This window comes from Schistocerca gregaria, chromosome 6 (genome assembly GCF_023897955.1).
Source record: "Schistocerca gregaria isolate iqSchGreg1 chromosome 6, iqSchGreg1.2, whole genome shotgun sequence".
Taxonomy (NCBI): Eukaryota; Metazoa; Arthropoda; class Insecta; order Orthoptera; family Acrididae; genus Schistocerca; species Schistocerca gregaria.
In genome coordinates this window covers 172,477,308-172,502,875 of record NC_064925.1, presented here as the reverse complement: position 1 = coordinate 172,502,875, position 25,568 = coordinate 172,477,308, and the positions used below count along the sequence as shown (strand labels likewise).

General features: G+C 41.3%; 1 protein-coding gene across 6 annotated transcripts in view; it reads right to left on the bottom strand.

Moving 5' to 3' along the window:
* Positions 1–25,568, bottom strand: part of LOC126278359 (1,5-anhydro-D-fructose reductase-like) — a 129,301-nt gene that overhangs the window by 68,567 nt on the left and 35,166 nt on the right. For all 6 annotated transcript variants that reach the window (XR_007550694.1, XM_049978420.1, XM_049978419.1 and 3 more), the window contains one exon: positions 6,167–6,367. Coding sequence is in view for 5 of the 6 variants with exons in the window: in XM_049978420.1 (XP_049834377.1) it covers positions 6,167–6,367 (201 nt within the window). In the remaining variant the exon portion in view is untranslated. The remainder of the gene's footprint in view (positions 1–6,166; positions 6,368–25,568) is intronic.

Sequence of the window (25,568 nt, the reverse complement as noted above, 5' to 3'; positions counted from 1 at the left end):
CACCTGATTCCAAATCTATGGCAGCCTTCCTGCTCACCCTAATTAACTTTATACTTACAAACCACTTACGACCTACTTTACCTTTGAGGGGCAGACATACATACACATCAGGGGCACTGCCATATGTATCAGAAAGATGCTTTCCTATGCCAACCTTTTCAAGGGTTGGATGGAGGGAGTTTTCCTCGGATCCACAAGCCCTCAGCCCTTGGTTTAGTTTAGATACAATAATAACATCTTTGCTATATGGGCTCATGGTGAAGCTAACCTGTTAAAATTTTTGGAATCTTTAAACACATTCTCTCAATTTAATTTCACATGGTCCTATTCTGAATCCCATGCCACTTTCCCTGATGTTGATATCATCATCACTAAGGTCAGCTACACACTTCTGTTCACTTTAAAACTACTGACAAACAATAGTACTTACAGTTTCATAGTTACCATCCTGTCCATGTCAAATGTTCCCTCCCATACAGCCTTGGTATTCAAGGCAAACATATTTGTTCAGATGCAGACTCTTTACAGCTAAATTTTTTTGTATTTATTTATAGATGTAATCACATTCTTATGACACAGTCATAACCAGTTTTGGCAATACAATGACCATCTGCAGATTCTATAACAATAGAAAGGAAATTTATATTAAAAAACAAAAATAAGTGCAATATTTAACACTTCTACATTTACGATGATCTGTTCACCTGAGTGAATCGTTTCCACTACATACGTGCTTCAGCTCCAGCAATCAAATATTGCACTGTCTAGTGTGGGCCACAGCAGATGTCAACAACCTTTAAGGCAGAGGAGCATACCATCCACCTGCAGCAGAGCATTACACTCATCGTCCTGCCTGTATCATCCTTGTCACACTAATGGACAATGGCATAAACAGGTAATAGCCGGAAATACAGAGCCATCGGGTGCCAGAAATACACTCTACAAGTGTTACTCCTATTTTCATCTATATCAATGTTTACTCCTTGTTCTAAAATGTTATTTCACTGGTTTAACGATATGTTCTGTAACTTTAAATTTTATATACATTTGACCTAAATATTAATAGTAAATTTGTCATATTTTAGGCTTTTGAAAAATAAAGACTATCTTATAAAGGACATGCGCATCTAGTGCAAAGAGAGGGAACAAAATCTAACAAATTTTTATATCTATATAAGACCAGTGTTTTACATTTTATAGATAGTTTGACAATGCATGAACCTGTGTTCAGTGTATGCTGTCTTTAGGTATGAACTATATGTATTTCGATAAATTCAGTTAGGTTACTAATAAGCCTGGTTAAATATTGCACTTATTTTTAGGTTTTAATATAAATTTCCTTTCTATTGTGATAGAATCTGAAGATGGTCATTGTATGGCCAAAACCGGTTATGGCTGTGTCATATGAATGTGATAGCGTCTATAAATAAACAAAAAAAATTTTACAAAATAATCAATCACTCACTCCAAGGACAAATGTCATTCTTTACAGCAATACACCACCATTCTCATTTCAGTCTTCACTGGATGTAATTACCCAACCAGCCTAGTTCAAAAGAAGATTTCCCAGTCCACCACATCCAATATTGGTACTGCTGAACCCTCCAAAAAAACAATTTAGCAGTACACCTATTGTCACTTCAGTACTATTCTGATCCTGAATGCACTAATAAACTACTTCAACAAGGCTATGGTTTCCTAAAAGCATGCACTGAAATTTAGGTCCATTCTGTCCGATATTTTGCCCAGCACACCTAGAACAGTGCAATATCCTGGACAGACTCTATCCTCCTCCTGCACCCATCTCCCTATCCTATGCTACCTACCCCTGTGACTGTCAACACTATAAGACTCGCCCTAAGCACCCCCCCCCCCCCCCCCCCCCGCCCCATGACCACCCATGCCAGATCTGTAACTGGAAAAACAAATACTATCAAAGAGAGAGCTACCTGTGAAACAATACGTCATGTACCAGCCTTTATGTAGACACTGTTTGACCTTCTAAAAGTTATCACTTAAGATGAATGGGTATAAATAGAGGGTGTATACTGACAACACACAGTATCCTGTAGCGGAGAACATTCTACAACATGATAGTCTTGACCTCATCCCTGTTTCATCACACTTGCCATCTGAATCTTCCCCCTCTGACACCAATTTTTCCGAACTCCACAGGTGGTAACTAGCATTATAACGTAGTCCTTAGTTCCTGCCACCAAGCTGGCATAAATTTATGTAAATTTTTTTGGTCTCAGCATTTCTTTTTAATAACTATTCCTTTTCTTTGCTCCCTTTTCGTTTTCTATATCTTTTATTTTCTGACATGACTATTTTTCCCTGTCCCCAACTCACCTGTCTACCATGTAAACAGCACTTATCTTTCTCCTCTTATTAACTCTTGCTCGATGTTTTTTCAGAAACCTTTGTCTTCTTTTTTATCCTGTCTTCTACCTTTGCCCTCTCAGGTTTTCAAATCTCATCCAGAGCAGTCCCCAACAATTAGCCTTTTCTTGTCATTCGGTCTGGTAAGTCTCATAAGTGACCTGGGTTCTGGGCAACTTTTTCATGACACTACCCACTCCTAAACCTCCCCCATCCTTTTCCTTCATCTCTTTTCCTTTCCCATCAACTATTCTGCCAGAAGGAGGGGCCACTGGCTCTGTAAGCTTGAACATTTCCATAACTTTGTATGTGCTTTCTCCAGCTGCTGCTGCTTGGTGAGTAGACTTTTTATCTATCCAATCATACGATAGCAGGATGGAACGCAACAATATTAGGATATTTGCTACTCACCATATAGCAGAGATGCTGAGTCGCAGATAGGCAGAACAAAAAGACTGTTGGAAGGTGAGCTTACAGCCCACAAGGCCTTTGTCAAAAATAGACCAAACACACACATGCGTACATATATTAGCACAAATGCAACTCGCACACAGATGACCACAGACTCTGGAAGTTGGAGCTAGACTGCAAGCAACAGCGCAAGACGGGAAAGGCAACCAGATGGTGGGGGTAAGGAGGAGGGAGAGTATGGTAGGGATGAGGGTCAGTAAAGAGCTGCTTGAGGGAGCATATAGGGATGAGATTAAGAGAGGGTGGGCAGCCAGTCACAGTCAGGAGGGGGAGTGGGGAGACGAGAGGTGAGGGGAGAGGAAGGGAGGGAAGTGGAGGGCAGTGGAAAAGGAGAGAAGTACAAAGACTGTGGTTGTACTGGTGGAACTGAGGACTGTGTAGTGCTGGAAAGGGAACAGGGAAGGGACTAGATGGTGAGGAAAATAACTGACAAAGATTGAGGACAAGATGGTTGCGGGAACATAAGTGATAAGCAATCCCTCCCTAAATATGCCAAAAGTCTCAATGAGCCCTTCATAGATTGCAATTACCCTCCCAACCATGTACAAAAAAACGTATCTCCCTCATCTTTTCTTTCCAGTCACTCACCATCCCCACCACGGGGGAACATTCCCCTTGTGACTTTGTGCCACCCAGGAATGCAGCAATTGAATTATATTCTCCACCAGGATTTTGATTACCTGTTGCCATGCCCTGAAATGAGAAATGTTCTACCCACATCCTTCCCCAGCTCGCACAATGGTATTCTGCTGCCCACTGAACCTTGACAATAAACCTTGTCCATCCCTACACAACCCCTGCTCCGAACCCCTTGCCTCATGGCTCATATCCCATAAGAGAGCTAGATGCAAGACCTGCACATCCTCCCACCACTCCCTACTCCAGTCCAGTCACAAAAATTACCTATCCCACTAAAGGCAGGGCTACCTGTGAAACTACTCATGTGATCTACAAGCTAAGCTACAACCACTGTGCTGTATTCTAATTGGGCATGACAACCAATAAGCTGTCTGTCTGCATGAATGGCCACCAACAAAATGTGGCCAAGAAACAGCTGGATCACCCCATTACAGAGCACGCAATCCAACATGACATTTTTCATTTCAATGGTTGCTTCACTATCTGTGCCATTTGGAACCTTCCCTCCAACACCAGCTTTTTTCTCTCTACCTGGAACATTCCCGATGTTCCCAGAACCCTCCTGGCTTCAACCTTCCTTAGTCAGTGTTCTTGCCCATCTTGCCCCTTCCCTGTGCCCATACCAACACAACCAACACTACACATGCCTCTATTCCACAAACGCACCACTGTCTTTTTACCTCTCTGTTTTCCCTATTACCCCCCCCCCCCCCCCCCCCTCCCGACTGCACCTATCTGCCATGCTATCTCTCCATTCGTCCTTGTAAGCTCCCACAAACAGCACTTTACCTTTCCTAACCCCTACCCTACTATCCCTCACCAACCCTGCTCCAGCCTCCTCCTTACCCCCACCACCCAGTCAGTTGTCTCTCCCATCACATGCTGCTGTTCGCAGTCTGGCTTCAGCTGCCTGAGACTTTGGTCGTGTGTGTGTGTGTGTGTGTGTGTTGTCTATTTTTTTTAAGAAGGCCTTGTTGACTGAAAGCTCCCTTTATGGCAGTCTTTTTGTTGTGCCTCTCTGCGACTCAGTATCTCCGTTGTATTCTGAATAGCAACTAACTTTTTCATAATATTTTTACAATTATATGAAAGTAAACATGTTAGTCAAAAAAGTAAAGTAATTTATCAAAAGGAGTCTGATGTCATGTCATGTTATATGTATATAATCAATTTAATTTTAACTAAAATAGATCACTACTCACCACATAGAGGAGGTGTTGAGCAATGGACACCCGTTTAAAATTAAACTGTTGGATAAGCTATCACCTACAGGTGCTGAGGTCCAGCTGAGGTTAGTAGCAGTCTTGGCCGGATTGTGCAGTGGGGAGATACATAAAAGGCATGGGGAGAGGAAGGAATAGCAGGACAGGGTTGTGGGAAGATGCTGAAGAGCTGTCTGTTGGGGACATATGCAGGGACATGATGGTGGACTGCTAGGTGCTGCAATGGAAGGCTGTGCTGGAGGGTGGAAGAAACAGGAGAGAACCAGAGATGCACGTTTTCTATGGACAGGAGGGGGAGTGAACGTGGGGCGGGAGGGGGGGGGGGGCAGGAGAAATGTGAGGCTGGGTTGGGAGCGGGGAAGGGGATGGAGACAGGTGGAGGACAGGAGGACAGGGGTTACCAAAGGTTGAGGCCTGGAGGTCACAGGAGTGAAGGACCTGCTGTAGGGAGAATTCCCACCTGTGCAGGTCAGAAAAGCTTGACAAACTTAACACTGCAGCAAATGCTAAGACTGAACTGAGACATGCTATTAACCCATCGTGGATTTTCCAGTGTTTAACTGTAAATCACAGCAAAGAACCGAAATGTGTACACATTCAGGAAGTTGTACTAGGTAGCTATAACTAATATGCAGCTACTCACGCAGATCCAGTGTGGATCCAGTATGGTAGATATTCTAATGCATTAATGTGGAACCGATTTACACTTGAAAAGAGTTTGCCAATCAGGTGCAAATCTGGTGCTGTACAGCATCTTATCAATGTCTGTGGTGCTCATACTGAACAGACTGTGTAAGTGGCAGTTAATAATAACACAAACATAATGTCTTTCTCACTTGTTTGACCTTTTCTTCTCGTGTCTCATTCCGAATCCATTACATATGGAAACATTTTTCTTGCATTCACAGCACCTGATTTGCCCCTGTTGGCCAAAAGTGGAACTAATTTTTTTTTTTTTTTTTCCAGTGTAAATTTGTTCCACATTAATGTATTGTAATATCTATCAAGTTTCGATGCCATATGAAAATTACAGACCACAATGAACCTCTTTGAGTAGCTGCACTTTAATTATAACCACTGATAGGTGTTTTATGGAATATCGGGAAGACTGAATACTTTTCACATGGCACAATCAACAGAAAACTGTAACCAGACTTTGTCACTTTCTTTCTTTTTCTGGGGCAGTCATCAACCAACAATCACAGAGATCAGGTAAGTAGTTGAGTAGTCATTTCTAATGTTGCTACTTTCAAGGATAACCTGTAGTAATACTATAAGCATATTTCCCACAAAAATTTCCTTCTTGATAAAATCTATTTATTAGAGTATTTAATATTCTATATTATGCAATGAAGCACAAATTTCTTAGAAAATGCACGCTTTCAAGTTCCACAATACAATTAAATACACAGTAATTATATGACAGGAACACTAGCAGTAATGAAACTTACCTTCCACAGGCTGATGATGTCAGTTTCCATGTCCAAGAGAACATTTCCATCCTTGTCCCTCGGTAAAGTTTGACCACCCACATCCTGGACCCCCACAGGGTGGTGTATCAGGTACAAGTCAACGTAACTCAACTGCAGGGCGTCTAGAGATTTTTTAAGGTACTTTTCTACAGATTCTGCACGATTTCCAGCAGGTGGAAGCTGAAAGACAAGAACTGTAAGGTTAATCTCTCACTGTCTTTAACTTCTCTGATAAGAATAAAATCAGTGCAGTTACAGTGACAAACCCAGGAACTGGAAGATTCCTTCAAGGAAGTATGGAAAATTCCTCATTGTCTATCCTTCTTTTGTCATATTGCCACTAGGCTTTTTTTTTTGGGGGGGGGGGGGTATCATTGGCTGAGGTTTGTTCAATGATTTTTCTGACATTTCACCAGGATGAGTGACTGGCATTCTCAAACATTCACCGATCCATTGCTGGTGGCAGATTGGAGTTGAGCCCTGTCACACCAATGTCTGAGGACATTTTTCTGATCATTATTGCTATGGTTCTCTCACTGTTACCTGCATTGGTCATTTGCTGCAGCAAGTGAATCAATAATACATTTATACTGATGCTTTCTTCTTTCTTAATAATTTTTGATGTACCTTCCTCATGATATGTGATTTCAGAGAGCACACATCCATAAAGTTCACAGGCCTACTTACAGAGGCCACTTGGGTTGGCCTCCCGGCATGCTCTGGTGAGCTGCCAAAGAAACAGCATTATTTAAGTGATCAGAAATGAGTGCTTGGACTATTGTTTACAATGTATTACTGTTGTTCAGTCAATGTGTTCAGTGCTATGCACAACCTGTATCTTATGTGTTGCTCTATAAAGTACTACATCCAATAAATTGTGTTTGTTTTTTCTATTACAATACTACTGCAATGTTTCTAAATTTTATGACATCCCTGAACAAATATGCATGATAGCTCTTCTCCACAGGGAGAACCTGCATTAGAAAATTTTATTACATGATTGGTCTTACACAGCACATGCTCTGCCAGGCAATTTCTCCACCTGCAATACTATTTACACCCGATGGTCCTGGTACTGATAGACTGTCTCGTCAATCCATCATAAGACTTTTCCACATTGTACACTGCATGGGGTGTACTCTGACACTGCGAGTGAATCATTTTGGTGATCTGAGAGCTCTCTGATCATTTTCATCAGCTTTTAGATAGTAAATCATTCTGGTGACCCGAGAACTCTCTGATCATTTTGATCAGTTTGTATATAGGTTTCATACAATGTTTGTGCAATATATGGCCAATTCTGTCCATCACTCTGAGGGTGTGTGGCAGAAAGGCTTAACCTCACATTTCTGCTTCTGACATGTCACGACACCAGATGTTAGGTTTCCTGACATTTTTGATATGACTGGTGTAGTATCTACTGTCCCTCAACACTTAGAAAGTGTTGCATCTCATATTTGAAATGCTGTAGTTCACACATTGGTCTTGTAGAGATATTAGCTTATGAATCATGCCTGTTTTCTGGAGCCATTGAAATTCATAAATATGACAATAACTTTTGATTAGAAAGAACAAAGCATTATGTTAAACAGATCCCGAATTCATATGCTGCAATGGATGACTGTTGAGCTGCAATGGATAACTGTTACAAATAATAATAAAGGACCTACAGCAGTAATGAGCTGGGAAATGCCAGTGTGGCCATCCCCACCCCCAACCCCCCACCCCCTCCCCATCAAATCAGCACGGGAGTTAATATGACATTAAGCCATGGGCTCAATTCTGATCCACCAACACTAATGAGGATGAATCTCTGACAATGCACACCACTCATGTTGGTGAATTGTCAGAAAAATCACTAAACAAATGTCAGCTGAAGATACCAAGAGACAAGCCAATAGGCAATATGTTAACAAGTGATGACAAATCCTCAACACTTGTGTATCCATTTTTTCTCACATCTATCATCCTAATCCAATTGGCAGAATTTACTTTTTTTTTGCATCACAATTTGTTGTCTGTCTAAACTGTCATTTGAAATGCTCTATTTACTATTTATAATGAAAATAAACATTTGTAATGGTTCTGGATCTTGTCTGGAGTGTGGCTAACAACTGTTACAGAAGTAAAGCTTTTGTGTGTATAGTCTTTCCTATGCATGTGAATCCCTGGAATTCTCACTTTTTGCTCCATTCAAGTCATCACATGCCCCCTTACAGGACTTTAATTTGATGCAGAAAGGAGCTAAATATAGGCTATACAACTTTTTGTTATGCTAACACTACACACAAAACATATGGAAGGGTGTGTAATTGTAGGTAAAAGTTTGTTTCCCTTGAAAGTTCTGCCTATAATATAACTGAACATGAATCTTAGCTATTTTGATATATCAAAAGCAGTTACATAACTGTTTACTTTACAGATTTTACCTGTTGTACTTGCACTGTACTTTGGACTTCTTTCACCCATAATCTGATACCTCATTTTATCAAGATTTGTCATATACCACAACTTACCATGACCCATTGCCCCAGTCATTTGTCATCTTGTCTGTCTCTATTTATTGGCAGCCTATGCCCCTCTGCCAAGTAATTCTCTACCTGAAGACAAGATGGAATTTAATTTGCAGTACATATTGTGTTCTATGGCAAATCTACATATAATGAGGCGCCTGATGGTGACTGAAAATCCAAAATGCTGTGCACAGAAATGAAAATAATTATGTGAAAATGTAATGGTCCGCATGTCCCACAATATGGGAGGCAAGCATCTCTTATGATTTCTTATTGTGGAACAATAGTCAATATGAACCCAATAAAGAAATTGTGAAATCAACTCAAATTTCTTGAAGGGAATGAAGTGAATGTTAATTCTGTGAAACACATATTTTCCTATATTTTGCATGTATTCTGAAGGAACCTGAGAACAACATGTGTCTTCCACACTTAGCATACTCAGCATCTATCAGGGGCCCATGCCGAAGTTATTTTGCTTATTGTGGTGTGCCTACAGATGTTGTTGCTGGGACCCACAAAAAAATTCATTGTTCTTCCATGCCTGAACTTGCAACAAAAATGTTGATAGTGAAATAAAAATATTGAGAGAGAGAGACTGGAGATATAAAGATCTGGATTTGGAGGAAACACAGTTTGTTATTTGGTGATATATAATGGAATACTGATGGAAAATGTATTTTTAGAGGTTATCCTAGTTAATGAAATTTTATTTTAAATAAATGAGTGTACTGATTATATATTTACTTTGACTAAGAATTGCAAGAAAAGTCAGGGTTCATGGTCATAAGAAATTTTATGTTGGGAAAAAAATAACAGTCAAAAAATAACTGCAAAAAATAACAGTCAATAACAACACAAATTATTCCAAAATAAAGGTAAAGGAACAGGAACTGTAGAGAGTCAGTGGAGGAAATGGTTGTTGTCTTTTACATAGGAGGGATGGTTATGGATAGTAGGCTGCAAAATAAGCTGCAATGTTCTTTGTGGGCATGAAAACTAACAAGCTATCAGTCCATATGAAAGGACACTGCCAAAATGTGTCCAAGAGACAATGGGCCACCCCGTTGCTAAACATACTGCCCAACATGATGCGCTTCACTTCAATGACTGCTTCACAGCCAGCGCCATATGGATGCTTCCTACCAACACCAGCTTTACTGAACTGTGCAGGTGGAAACCCTCACAACAGCATATTCTTCATTCCTGTAACCTTCCTGGCCTCGACCTCCAGCACTCCCTGTCCTCCTCCTACCTATCCCCTTCCCTGGATTCACTCCATCACAACACATTCCACAAACACACCTGCAGCCAGTCTTTTCCCCCTCCCCACATGTTACTATAATGTCTGTCTGTCAGTATGCCTAATGAGGTCACCACGGTTGCTCAATGAAATATTGTGCCCAATGGACACAGAACAGGCAGCACACACGTGTACTGTACTGCAAACGAACACACGGGAAGAAGCTAAGGAATTGTTTTGATGGCCAGCAGCTCTTTTTTGTTTAGCATTCTGTTGTGGTCTCAGCTGCAGATGGACTTTCACAACCAGCTAAATGATGTATGGACCAGCCAATGACTTAATTCTGTAGTTGGGCGCTGAAGCAGTGCTGGCACAGTACCCTACAATGCAGCATTCTGCTGTCAGTGGTTGACTATGTTGTACTCTGTGTAGCACAGAACAGCATTTTCACAGATGACTATGTGATCAGTGCACGTAATCTGTCATAGCACATTAAGATGGAGAGACATTCCTTTGGTGCCGTGCAGTTGACCAGCCCATTCTCAGTGCCAGTTACTAGTCAAATGTTTGGCTAAGCTTTTCCAGCCTCATCCAGCGGCACATCAATTACACAAAGCAATCAATCTATTGAGCCATCAGCTAGCCCTGATAGTTTTGGGCTCCAAACTGAATCTGCTGAGGTGAGGTCATCATACAGTGGGCACCATCACATGGCACTCCAGCAAGTCTCCGCGGGGTCTGGTTTGATGTGGGGCCTGCACACTTCCTGCCGGCATTACATGGTCGATAGTATTCAACTGCCATCTAGTTTAGCTTTAAGTCACTGTGCTGACAAGGTGACTCACTCCAGCAAGGTCATTGTCTGCCACCAGCAACCACTGTGTCAACATACCACTGGTAATGTCACACACTCCCTTCCACCAGGAACTGCAGTCTCAGCATACCATTGGTAACATCACTCACTGCCAATTAGTCATGAAGCCGTAATCAGCACCTGGATTGTTACCACCACAGTACTGTATGCGAGGTACCAAGTAATGAAGAATTTTGCTCTGGAGCAAGCATTCTTGATCATTAACTGCCATGGTAGTGGAGAACCCCATCCACACCTTCCCACAAACATATCTCTACAGCCAGAATAGGACAGCCTGTAACAATTCTTTCATTCTTCCTTTTTTTGTTTTTCTTCAGACCATTTCACACCTGCTGTCTTGCTGCTTCTATATTAGATATATTAGAATTAATTTCAACCCTTTCATTAAAAAAAAATCTTTTATTTTGGGTATTTCTAAATATTTAACTTCAACAATCCACTTTCATGTAAATTTCTTATTCAAGATTTAAACATCCAAACAAATGTGTGTTCTTTTTCTTCATCTTTGTTATTTTAATATGTGTCATATTCTTCATCAATACTTATTTATTTCCAGACTTCTGTGTTTCTCAAGAAATTGAAGGAAGATTACAGTTAACACCATCAATCAATGACAAGGATATCCTCTGTGCTTCTCATTGTATGTGAAACTTTCTTCATAATTCCTCTTTCTAAAACTTCTAGATTTATAATTCAGAGCCAATCACTCATTTCTGTAGAGATATTTTGGTTCCACTATTAAGTTGTACTGCATTATTTTTGTATTTCTCAAAATGTATCTTGTCCTATCTTTTATGACAAGCAATTTCAACTGCAGAATGATATATATATACTATGTGGGAATGACCAGCAACAAACTGTCCATTCGCATGAATGGACACAGGCAGACAGTGTTTGTTGGTAATGAGGATCACCCTGTGGCTAAACATGCCTTGGTGCACGGCCAGCACATCTTGGCACAGTGTTACACCGTCCGGGTTATCTGGATACTTCCCACCAACACCAACCTATCCGAACTCCGGAGATGCGAACTTGCCCTTCAATATATCCTCTCTTCTCGTTATCCACCAGGCCTCAATCTCCGCTAATTTCAAGTTGCCGCCACTCATACCTCACCTGTCATTCAACATCATCTTTGCCTCTGCACTTCCGCCTCGACTGACATCTCTGCCTAAACTCTTTGCCTTTAAATATGTCTGCTTGTGTCTGTGTGTGTGTGTGTGTGTGTGTGTGTGTGTGTGTGTGTGCGTGCGTGCGCGCGCGAGTATATACCTATCCTTTTTTCCCCCTAAGGTAAGTCTTTCCGCTCCCGGAATTGGATGACTCCTTACCCTCTCCCTTAAAACCCACATCCTTTCATTTTTCCTTTTCCTTCCCTCTTTCCTGACGAAGCAGCTGACGGTTGTGAAAGCTCGCAATTTTGTGTGTGTGTGTTTGTGTGTTATTTTATTGTGCCTGTCTACCGGCGCTTTCCCGCTTCGTACATCTACATCTACATCTACATCCATACTCCGCAAGCCACCTGACGGTGTGTGGCGGAGGGTACCCTGAGTACCTCTATCGGTTCTCCATTCTATTCCAGTCTCGTATTGTACGTGGAAAGAAGGATTGTTGGTATGCTTCTGTGTGGGCTCTAATCTCTCTGATATTATCCTCATGGTCTCTTCGCGAGATATACGTAGGAGGGAGCAATATACTGCTTGACTCTTCGGTGAAGGTATGTTCTCGAAACTTTAACAAAAGCCCGTACCGAGCTACTGAGCGTCTCTCCTGCAGAGTCTTCCACTGGAGTTTATCTATCATCTCCGTAACGCTTTCGCAATTACTAAATGATCCTGTAACGAAGCGCGCTGCTCTGCATTGGATCTTCTCTATCAACCCTACCTGGTGCGGATCCCACACTGCTGAGCAGTATTCAAGCATTGGGCGAACAAGCGTACTGTAACCTACTTCCTTTGTTGTCGGATTGCATTTCCTTAGGATTCTTCCAATGAATCTCAGTCTGGCATCTGCTTTACCGATGATCAACTTTATATGATCATTCCATTTGAAATCACTCCTAATGAGTACTCCCAGATAATTTATGGAATTAACTGCTTCCAGTTGCTGACCTGCTATTTTGTAGCTAAATGATAAGGGACCTATCTATCTATGTATTCGCATCACATTACACTTGTCTATATTGAGATTCAATTGCCATTCCGTGCACCATGCGTCAATTCGCTGCAGATCCTCCTGCATTTCAGTACAATTTTCCATTGTTGCAACCTCTCGATACACCACAGCATCATCTGCAAAAAACCCTCAGTGAACTTTCGATGTCATCCACCAGGTCATTTATGTATATTGTGAACAGCAACGGTCCTATGACACTCCCCTGCGGCACACCTGAAATCACTCTTAATTCGGAAGACTTCTCTCCATTGAGAATGACATGCTGCGTTCTGAAATCTAGGAAATCCTCAATCCAATTACACAATTGATCTGATAGTGCGTATGCTCTTACTTTGTTCATTAAACGACTGTGGGGAACTGTGTCAAACGCCTTGCGGAAGTCAAGAAACACGGCATCTACCTGTGAACCCGTGTCTAAGGCCCTCTGAGTCTCGTGGACGAATAGCGCGAGCTGGGTTTCACACGACCGTCTTTTTCGAAACCCATGCTGATTCCTACAGAGTAGATTTCTAGTCTCCAGAAAAGACATTATACTCGAATATAATACGTGTTCCAAAATTCTACAACTGATCGACGTTAGAGATATAGGTCTATAGTTCTGCACATCTGTTCGACGTCCCTTCTTGAAAACGGGGATGACCTGTGCCCTTTTCCAATCCTTTGGAACGCTTCGCTCTTCTAGAGACCTACGGTACACCGCTGCAAGAAGGGGGGCAAGTTCCTTCGTGTACTCTGTGTAAAATCGAACTGGTATTCCTTCAGGACCAGCGGCCTTTCCTGTTTTGAGCGATTTTAATTGTTTCTCTATCCCTCTGTCGTCTACTTCGATATCTACCATTTTGTCAACTGTGCGAATATCTAGAGAAGGAAGCACAGTGCAGTCTTCCTCTGTGAAACAGCTTTGGAAGAAGACATTTAGTAATTCGGCCTTTAGTCTGTCATCCTCTGTTTCAGTACCATTTTAGTCACAGAGTGTCTGGACATTTTGTTTTGATCCACCTACCGCTTTGACATAGGACCAAAATTTCTTAGGATTTTCTGCCAAGTCAGTACATAGAACTTTACTTTCGAATTCATTGAAAGCCTCTCGCATAGCCCTCCTCACACTGCATTTCGCTTCGCGTAATTTTTGTTTGTCTGCAAGGCTTTGGCTATGTTTATGTTTGCTGTGAAGTTCCCTTTGCTTCCGCAGCAGTTTTCTAACTCGGTTGTTGTACCACGGTGGCTCTTTCCCATCTCTTACGATCTTGCTTGGCACATACTCATGTAACGCATATTGTACCACGGTTTTGAACTTTGTCCACTGGTCCTCAACACTATCTGTACTTGAGACAAAACTTTTGTGTTGAGCCGTCAGGTAATCTGTAATCTGCTTTTTGTAACTTTTGCTAAACAGAAAAATCTTCCTACCTTTTTTAATATTTCTATTTACGGCTGAAATCATCGATGCAGTAACCGCTTTATGATCGCTGATTCCCTGTTCTGCATTAACTGATTCAAATAGTTCGGGTCTGTTTGTCACCAGAAGGTCTAATATGTTATCGCCACGAGTCGGTTTTCTGTTTAACTGCTCAAGGTAGTTTTCAGATAAAGCACTTAAAAATATTTCACTGGATTCTTTGTCCCTGCCACCCGTTATGAACGTTTGAGTCTCCCAGTCTATATCCGGCAAATTAAAATCTCCACCCAGAACTATAACATGGTGGGGAAATCTACTCGAAATATTTTCCAAATTATTCTTCAGGTGCTGAGCCACAACAGCTGCTGAGCCCGGGGGCCTATAGAGACATCCAATTACCATGTCTGAGCCTGCTTTAACCGTGACCTTCACCCAAATCATTTCACAATTCGAATCTCCGTCAATTTCCTTCGATACTATTGCACTTCTTATCGCTATAAACACGCCTCCCCCTTCACTGTCCAGCCTATCTCTGTGGTATACATTCCAATCAGAGTTTAGGATTTCATTACTGTTTACGTCTGGTTTCAGCCAACTTTCTGTTCCTAGTACTATATGGGCGTTGTGACCGTTTATTAATGAGAGCAGTTCTGGGACCTTTCTATAGACACTCCTGCAGTTTACTATTAGCACATTAATATTGTTATTCCTTGTTGCATTTTGCCTACTCCTGCCTTGCCGCGTCTCAGGAGGCGTCTTGTCGGGCCTAGGGAGGGAATTCTCTAACCTAAAAAAACCCCATGTGCACTCCACACGTACTCCGCTACCCTCGTAGCCGCTTCCGGCGTGTAGTGCACGCCTGACCTATTCAGGGGGACCCTACATTTCTCCACCCGATAGCAGAGGTCGAGAAATTTGCACCCCAGCTCTCCGCAGAATCGTCTGAGCCTCTGGTTTAAGCCTTCCACTCGGCTCCAAATCAGAGGACAGCGATCGGTTCTGGGAACGATACTACAAATAGTTAGCTCTGATTGCACCCCGCGAGCGAGGCTTTCCGCCTTCACCAACTCCGCCAACCGCCTGTACGAACTGAGGATGACCTCTGAACCCAGACGGCAGGAGTCATCGGTGCCGACATGAGCAACAATTTGCAGTCGGGTGCACCCAGTGCTCTCTATCGCCGCCGGTAGGGCCTCCTCCACATCTCGGATGAGACCCCCCGGCAAGCAGACAGAGTGAACACTGGCCTTCTTCCCCGACCTTTCCGCTATTTCCCTAAGGGGCTCCATCACCCGCCTAACGTTGGAGCTCCCAATAACTAATAAACCCCTCCCCCCGTGTGCCTGCTCGGACCTTGCTGAAGGAGCGGCCACATGTCCACTCACAGGCAGAGTGGGCGACGCCACACGGCCAGCCTCCACATTGACCCTCCGCCTCGTGCGCCGCGAACGCCGCTGAACCCGCCACTCCCCTTGGGGAGAGGGTGGCCCAACCGCGCCCGGTACCCGCGAAGATGTCTCGACAGCAGGGACAGTGGGTGAAGCATGTAACACCTGGGGTGTACCTTGCGACGCACCAGACTCCCCACTGCCGCTACACTCCAAGGCAGCAGCCTGAAGACGGCTGACCGTGGCCATCAACACGCTCAGCTGTTCGCGAAGAGTGGCCAGCTCCTCCTGCGTCCGTACACAGCAGCCACACATCCTATCCATCCTAAGAAATCAATTTACTATAGAGTGTTAATCAACTTTTAACTAGACTGCTAATTCACTAAAGGCGGTTGATTATTGACTAAACTGTGATTGCTAACCACTTCTTGTAGAAAACAAGGAAAATAGCACTACTTGTCTCTGGACTGTATTGAAAACAAACACTAGCACTACTGGCACTATGGCTGACTAAAGGGACTCTCTCTGACTGTATTCAAAACAAACACGAGATCTATGGAACACTTAATAGCACTCGACTATTAAAGCTTCCTAAAAGCAAAAACACGCAGAAGAAGAAGTGACAAGTAATAAAAATACTGGTAATACTTAAATTAAGGTAGCTCGCTGCACAGCAGACGTGAAGCAGACGGCGGTTAGGGCGACACTGACACTACTGGCACTATGGCTGACTAAAGGGACTCTCTCTGACTGTATTCAAAACAAAACACGGGATCTATGGAGCACTTAATAGCACTCTACTATTAAAGCTTCCTAAAAGCAAAAACACGCAGAAGAAGAAGTGACAAGTAAGAAAAATACAGTTAATACTTAAATTAAGGTAGCTCGCTGCACAGCAGACGTGAAGCAGACGGCGGTTAGGGCGACACTGACACTACTGGCACTATAGCTGACTAAAGGGACTCTCTCTGACTGTATTCAAAACAAACACGAGATCTATGGAGCACTTAATAGCACTCTACTATTAAAGCTTCCTAAAAGCAAAAACACGCAGAAGAAGAAGTGACAAGTAAGAAAAATACAGTTAATACTTAAATTAAGGTAGCTCGCTGCACAGCAGACATTAAGCAGACGGCGGTTAGGGCGACACTGACACTACTGGTAAGTCTTGGAATCTTTGTTTTTAATTTCTAGAAATTGTCAGGATCTGCTCTGTGTCTGTAGGCAACTAGTCAAAACCCATATGTAAGACGACTGCTCAGAATATCAGCAAATGCTGAAAAGTCAAGGTGACAAAATCGTGTATCTCTCAGATTGTATAAAAGTCTAATTCCATCTCAATTAAAACATATGCTATGACAGACAGGAAGATTCAACAAGTACAATAGATGGTTTTTTTATTCAAGACTGTCTTGATCAGTTTGGTGTATTTTGAGTTTTCTGGTTTTGACTAATTAGTAATCACCAAAATTAAAACTCCAGAATACACAAAAATGCAAACCTGTCATTAAATATAACAACATTAGAAATATATCCAGTATCTTGTTGAGAAAGCAACATGTTAAATGGTTATCCAGTGCCTATTGTGGTCACATGAAATTAACTGTTGTACCTTCTCATGTGCCATACGCACAAAAGAGAACTGTTTTATTTGTGCAGGTTGTGTATGCATTATTGATTTATACGTGTGTCTAGCATAATTTAAAAATTATCTACATTTAAAAATTATAAGGTTATCATGCAGCAAAAGGAAGATTTCTCAATGTGGTACTGGAAATAGTGATTTTCAAAACCATCTGGATTGAATCTTAAATGAATGAAATTAACCAAAACTTTTATTTTAAAAATTTTGAAGAGCTGATTTGCTGATATTTTGGGCCCAGTGTGTTCACGAGATCAGTTGATTGTAGTGCCTCTTAAGATCATGGTGGTGGTTGTTTGCTCTCAGTGGTGTACAAGAGTTGATACCACAATTCCCATTCAACTGTACATTCTCTGGTCATGCAGGACATGGCAGATCCATTCCTCTTGGTCCACCCAACTCCAAGTGAAAGGAATAATAAGGAAACATGAACCTGCCTTCTGATCACACAACCTTGTGGCTACACTGAGACATCTGTCATAAAATCGTACTTTTCAAGTTTTTTGGCTCTATTTTCTCAAATTTATTGTGTCCCTTTATCAATTACAGTTTTAATTGTGGTTGTTTCCTTTGCATTTTATAATTCTAAATGCTCTCTATTTACAGCAGTGAATGAACATGCTCATTTCATTTTATCAGACAAGTGGTCCCTGTTTTTCTTGGTTCCTTTAAATACTCTACATCATGGAAAGTAATAATTGCATTAAAGTTTTTTTAAACATAATAATTTGTTCCAGAGCAAAATCATAGTGGGAGAAACCATGGGAGATGTACAGAATTACAGGAATGAGTATCAGCAACATGGGAACAGATGGGATTATAACTGGAATGAGAGAAATAGGAATCAGAATAGATGATCTAAAAGCAGAGGTAAGCTATGGGAGGGGGATAACAGACCAAAAGATAATAGGAGATCAGATATCAAGGGAAATGTAAGCAGAAAGTGTGTTTGGGGTGAGAAATGCAAACTAAAATCAGGTTAATAATTAAAGAAAAAGAATGGTTTAACGGAAGAAGAAATTCAAGAGCTTATGGGCAAAATAAAAGGTGGTGTACCAAATGAAGAGATTATACGAGGTCTGTTCAAAATATTTTGGAACATTCGTAATTTTGCACCAATGGCGGATTGGAGCAAAATTTGGCTGGCATCCCTGCACATGCTTGTATTTAATGTGTAATTGCCAGAATTTTTACTATTGTATGTCTGTTTTGAGTAGAATGTTTGTCGTACAGCTTGCGAATTTCAAAATGGTATTGTTAGAAGAGCAACACATATGCATTAAATTTTGTGTAAAACTCCAGAAGACCTCAACAGACACACAACAAATGATCCACGAAGCCTACTGCAATGAGTGCTTAAGCTAAGCTCAGTGTTGCGAATAGTTCACATGGTTTAAAAATGGCTGGACAGAAGTTGAATATGACCCTCGATCAGGATGCTCTTTGATGCCTACTGATGATGCTCAAATTAGAAACATCAATGAAATTGTGCTTGCCAATTGAAGACTGACTGTCTGAGAGATTTCAATCAGATCATGTCATGAAATACTGACACAGCATCTTGGAATGCATTGTGTTGCTGCCAAGTTCGTCCCACAGTTCATGAGTGAAGACCACAAAGACCTGTGCCTCGCAATCTGAGAAGAGCTTTTGGACCATGCAAATGGCAATGAGAGATTCCTTAAGAGAATTGTAACTGGTGATGAGATGTGGGTCTACACTTATGATGTTTACATCAAGGTTCAGTCTTCACAATGGGTCGGGAAAGGTTCTCCAAGTTCACAAAAAGTTCATCAGATCAGGTCAGCTCGTCAGATCAGATCAAATGTCAAAGCCATGCTGATAGTTTTCTTCAACTTTGAATGATTAGTTTATCATGAATTCGTGCTTCAGAGGCAAACTGTTAATTGATGGTACTATCAGGATGTGTCGTGACACCTGCAAGATAATGTGAGAAGGGAACTCCTGAAATGTGGCAAGAAATTTCAGGGGTCTTGCATCACAACTATGCACCTGCACATTTGTCTCTGTTGGTGTGTGACTATTGTACAAAAAACGAAATCACTATGCTGTCTCATTCTCTGTTCTCTCCAGACCTGGCCCCTGCAGATTTTTTTTTTTTTTTATTTCCAAAGTTGAAAACACAGCTGACAGGATGACAATTTGTGACAATAGACAAGATACAAGAAAACTCTCAGAATACAATTCACATGACCCAGCAAGAGGAAGACCAAGAGTGCTTCCAGAAGTCGAAATGGCATTGGGAGCAGTGTACCAATTGTGGAGGAGAGTAAATCAAAGAAGACCATGCACAATAAGTAAAAGATAAGCATAGAAGAATCTTGTGGACAAATTTCCATAATTTTAAAGCAATGAGTTATAGTGTGACAGATATCAGAAATCCAAAACATATATAATGAAGAGGTGGAGTTGGATGCCAAAGTGATCACAAATTTCTAGTCAGCCCAAAAAATGAAATTTCAAAGGGGCAGAAAATTACAAATAATAAATATGATCAGTTCTGCATAGATAAGTTAAGGGTCATGAGATAATGTAAGTGAGAGTAACTGCACAGATTTTAATGTTGTAATTGGTGACTGATGATTATGAACTTGGGGTGAAAAGATTTTATCATTCAACTGTAATACACTGAAGTGCCAAAGACACTGGTACAGGCATCTGTATTCAAGTACAGAGATATGTAAACAAGCAGACTACAGCACTGCAGTCGGCAACGCTTATGTAAGACAAAAAGTGCCAAGCGCAGTTGTTACATCGGTTACTGCTGCTACAGTGACAGGTTATCAAGATTTAAGTGAGTTTGAATGTAGTGTTATAGTCGGCGCACGAGCGACGGGACACAGCATCTCCGAGGTAAAGAGAAAGTTCAGATTTTCCCATACAACCATTTCATGAATGTACTGTGAATATCAGAAATCCGGTAAAACATCAAATTTCTGGCATCACTGCAGCTGCAAAAAGATCCTGCAAAAATGGGACCAATGACGACTGAAGAGTATCATTCAGTATGACAGAAGTGCAGCCCTTCCACGAATTGCTGCAGATTTCAATGCTGGGCCATCAAAAAGTGCCAGCGTGTGAACCATTCAATGAAACATCATCAACATGGGCTGTTGGAACCGAAGTCCCTCTTGTATACTATTGATGACTGCATGACACACAGCTTTACACATTACCTGGGTCTGTCAACACCAACATTGGACTGTTGATGATTGGAAACATGTTGCCGGTCAGATGAGTCTCGTTTCAAATTGTGTTGAGCGGATAGATATGTACAAGTGTGAAGACAACCTCACGAATCCATGGACACTGCATGTCAGAAGGGGACTGTTCAGGCTGGTAGAGGCTCTATAATACTGTGGGGCGTGTGCAGTTGGAGTGATATGGGACCCCTGATATGTCTAGATATGACTCTGACAGGTGACATGTATGTAAGCATCCTGTCTGATCACATACATCCATTCATGTTCATTGTGCATTATGACTGATGTGGGCAATTCCCAGCAGCAAAATACAACACCCCACACATCCAGAATTGCAACAGAGTGGCTTCAGAAACACTCTTCTGAGTTTAAACACTTCCACTTGTCACCAAACTCCCCAGACACAAACATTATTGGTCATATCTGGGATGCCTTGGAAAGTGCTGTTCAGAAGAGTTCTCCACCCCCTCATACTCTTTCAGATTTATGGACAGCCCTGTAGGATTCATGGTGTCAACTCCCTCCAGCACTACTTCAGACATTAGTTGAGTCCATGCCACGTCTTCCTGCGGCACTTCTGCGTGCTCACTGTGGCCCTACACAATGTTAGGCATGTGTCCCAGTTTCTTTCGCTCTTGAGTGTATTACTGATGATGATGATGATGATGATGATGACAACGATGACGACAATGAAAAGAATGATGGTAACAGTGGTGGTGGCTTATGGTAAGAAAGGGATGCTTTATGCTGAGATTAGAAAAGAAACAGCAAGAGATAAATATGTTCATTAGATCAAATTTTACCAGTCAATATTTGTTAGTTACTAGATTAACAGGGGAAATAAAGAAGAATAGGGGGAAAACATATAGCATGGAATTTTGAGCGTAGCTTGGGATAAATGTAATGGCAATAAGAGAAATAAGGAGCTGAGGACTGAACTAAAAGAAGTTTGTGAGAAGATGCATCCTGATTGGTGGAAAGTAAGTTGGATGATAGAGAGGATAATTCTGCCACTGAAAACTGTGACTACAAAGGGGATCAGATATGGCTATAAATGCATTATATATGGAATGGGAGGCACCCGTAAAAATACAGGACAGAAAATAGGGATTTCAGAGAAACTGAAAATGATCTGTTGTATTAAGGGGATGACAGAAATGAATGCAAGTTACAGGGAAGTCCTTATACCTACGTCCAAACTTCCAAGCTGGTAACCGGAAGGAGGGGAGGAGGGGGGGTGGGGTGGGGGGTCACCTGCTTTGTAACACCGGTAGTCCACGGTAGTCCATTTATGAAAAACTGAGGATCAAAATTAAAAACAGCCCAGATTTTGTTGAAATGTCTGTAATGGGGGTTAAAATACGGGGAGCTACTGGGAGATCTAGTAAGGATGTGAAGAAACAAATACTTTTATCATTTACTATTGGCAATGTAAAACTCTCAAAAGGTTGTCTATTAATACCACACTTGAATGAAAACACTACTTTGAGAACAAATAGGATTGTGACAGCTGAACTGAGATTTAATTGGTTCAATAGAAAACAAGTCTTTACCGATTCTAAAAGAATAATTTCTCTAAGGCTACATTAATTGTTCAGAATAATGTAGTACAAACAGCAACAACCAAACCAGGAAGTTGCTGATGCTAAAGAAAGGGATACTTTGAGAACACTGATGATTATATGGAAGAGAACTGCTTATGAGAAATTATGACATACTCAATGGGGGAAAGTCAGAAACTATGAATGCCAATTAGAGTTAAAACCACATGAATAATTTATTATTAAGCTATATGGTATACCATTTTCAGAAAGTGAAGTTGCAGAAAATGGAAAGTTGGTTATAACATGGAGAGGTTGTAATGAGTACAACAACACTCCTGTTGTTAATTCAAAGAAAGATGAGGGAGAAAGACTATTTATTGATTATAGACATTTAAACACATTTTTGGTGAAGGAATTAATTAATCTGAAAATACTGATGAGGGACTACAAAAGCTTGACAATATTAAATTCATGACTAGCTTGGACATTACTTCTGGATTTCTTAACATATTATCTTATGAATTAAGAGTGGTAACAGTGACAGAGGATTGGTAGCACATTTATTCTAAGAGAAGATTGTAGATGGTAAGTTGGACACAAATCTATAGCTTTTGCCAACAGAAATCTACATAAAAGTGAAACTGTTACAGGAAATGAGCTTGTAAGGCCCAATCAAACAGAGAGCTGGCTTCTCTTGTGGTCGGAATGCAAGGTCCTCCATAATGATTGGCTGTGATCAAACAGAACATGAGCAGGACACTGTGACACAGTTGTCGAATGGTGCTTGTTGTGAGTGAGTCAGCTGGTGTTCAGTTAACAAGAGTAGCAGTTCTAATGATGATTAATTTGCTTTTATTTGCTTCCACTTCAAGGAAGTGAAGAAATTCTGTACATGATATTAACAATAAACAAAAAGATCATGGTTAATTTCACTGTCTTTTCAAGGAACTGTAGTCTTATGAAGACTTGTTCTTCAGTTATTTTTGAATGCCTCACAAACTATTTGAAACTTTACACATACTCGTTCAACGGAAAATCGGAAAAAAATGAAATGAACTAGGGAACTCTCTTGGGTTCAATGCGAAGACTGTATTAAGTAATCACATTATTTATGATGTAAACTAATTCTACCATCACTGTTTGGAAGAATATTATTTATGATATACACCATTTACTATAATTTTACTTTATTGTACAGGCACTTTCAATACCACAGGATTTATATCAATACTTACATATTTTCAAAACTATTAATAGTCATAAAACATGGAACTAGATAAATAAGATATAAATGGAAAAATATTGTCAACACTGGCTACAAACAATAGTGAGCTTTGTCATCTACATTGAAAATCACATTTGCCTCCTTGTACATTTCTCTGGCACTAGAAAAGTCATTGGAATATCCCCCTGGTTCCAAGATTACAATGGTAATATCAAGAGGATGAGAAGGGGGAGGAGGAAAAGGAGAGCCCATTGATAACAAGGTCATTAGAGATGGAGCACAAGCTCGGATTAGGGAAGGGAGGGTAAGGAAATTGGCTGTGCCCTTTTAAAGGAACCACCCTGGCATCTGCCTGAAGCAATTTAGGGAAATCACATTGGCTGGTTGGCTGGACGCAGGTTTGAACTGTTGTCTTCCAGAATACGGGTCCTATGTGCTAACCACTGCACAATCTTGCTCTGTATGGTGACATCATTTGATGATCCAGTATCAGTACTACACTGCGTCACCACTGAGCTGGATGATGGAAGCAATGCAGGGGACAGCTGCAGTGATGTTGCATTGTTTAATACTGCAAGCTCACTACCTCAAAATAACTGAGCCAGTGGATTTTTAAATGAGTTTGTGTGCAAAATGTGAATGGCTTGAATGAGTGTGAACAGCTCAAAAATAAGTCACCTATTTGGTAGAACTCATGCTTCTCTCTTCTTTGGGACTGCAGCTGAAGCTTCCTTAATCTTTTCATTTTGGATTTTTTGCCAAAGGAGCTGACACTGCTGGTTCATTTGATGCTTCTATCTCTCAACCCTCAATGTCAAGTAATGATTATTCTGACTCTTCAACATTTGATGATGTAGGATGTAGTGTGGTGTGTCACAAAAAACTCCAACTTATCTGCCAATGGGCAATTCTGATATTTCTTGGCTGAACCTGTGCCTTCCTTTATGAGTTTTAGATATTTGCTGCAGGAGTCTTGTAGATTCTTCCATTTTGCTCATACAGCTCACCTGTCAATCAAATCACATGCAAATTACTTATTTTACTCTCACAATGCATCTCTTACTAACATGGGTGGTTTCAGTTGCCTGAGACTGCAGCCATGTGTGTGAATTACGTTTGCGGAGTTGACTGGAGGAACTGAATTACATTCTCCGCCAGGGTTTCGATTACCTTTCGTCATGCCCTGAAATGAGAAATGTCCTGCCCACTATCCTCCCCACCCCTTCTACCGTGGTATTCCGCTGTCCACCGAACCTACACAATATACTCCTTTTCTGAATTGCGCAGGTGAGAACTTTCCCTGCAATACATCCTATGTTCCCGTAACCCTCCTGGCCTCAACCATTGTTAGTCACTGTCCTCACACATCCAGCCCCCTCCCTGTTCCCATTCCAGCACTACTCAGCCATCATTTCGCCGCCACACCGAGTCTTTTAATTTCTTTTTATTTCTCTCCTTTCCGCTCCCCCCTCCACACCTTGTCTCCTGCCCTCGGTCTAAACTGTAACACTTCACTGTCCACCACTTCCACCATACTATCCCTCTCTCTCCCCGCCTCAGTCTCCTCCTTACCCCCACCCAGTCGCCACTCCCATCATGCACTGGTGCTGCTGCTCGCAGTGTGGTTTCAGCTCTCTGAGACTGTAGACATGTGTGCAAGTAGTGTTTGCGTGTGTGTGTGTGTGTGTGTGTGTGTGTGTGTGTGTGTGTGTGTGTGTGTACTGCTGACAAAGGCCTTAATGGCCGAAAGCTATAGTTGTGTGAATCTTTTTGTTGTGCCTATTGCGACTCAGCATCTCCGCTATATGGTGAGTAGCAACTTTCCTTCTCTGTTATTGTTACATTCCATCCTGGATTTTCCATTGTTTCATTTTATTTCTGAATATAAACTTTTACAGGGTAGCCATTTAACAATTGCCTAAACCACTTTACCGTCTTGCTTGGTAATTACTTGAGAAGTAAGCTCCCCCAAAGCAACAGAAAGTGATGCTCAACAGCTGATTCTTGCTAAAGATTCTTCTACCATCAACAAACACTGCAAACTCAGAAAACATAAAATAAAAATGCAAGAAGTAGTGATAAATGTGACAGCTTATCAGTTGTGTACTTTGTATTCCACCTTTACATGCACAACCATTAAAGTTCTTGTATCAT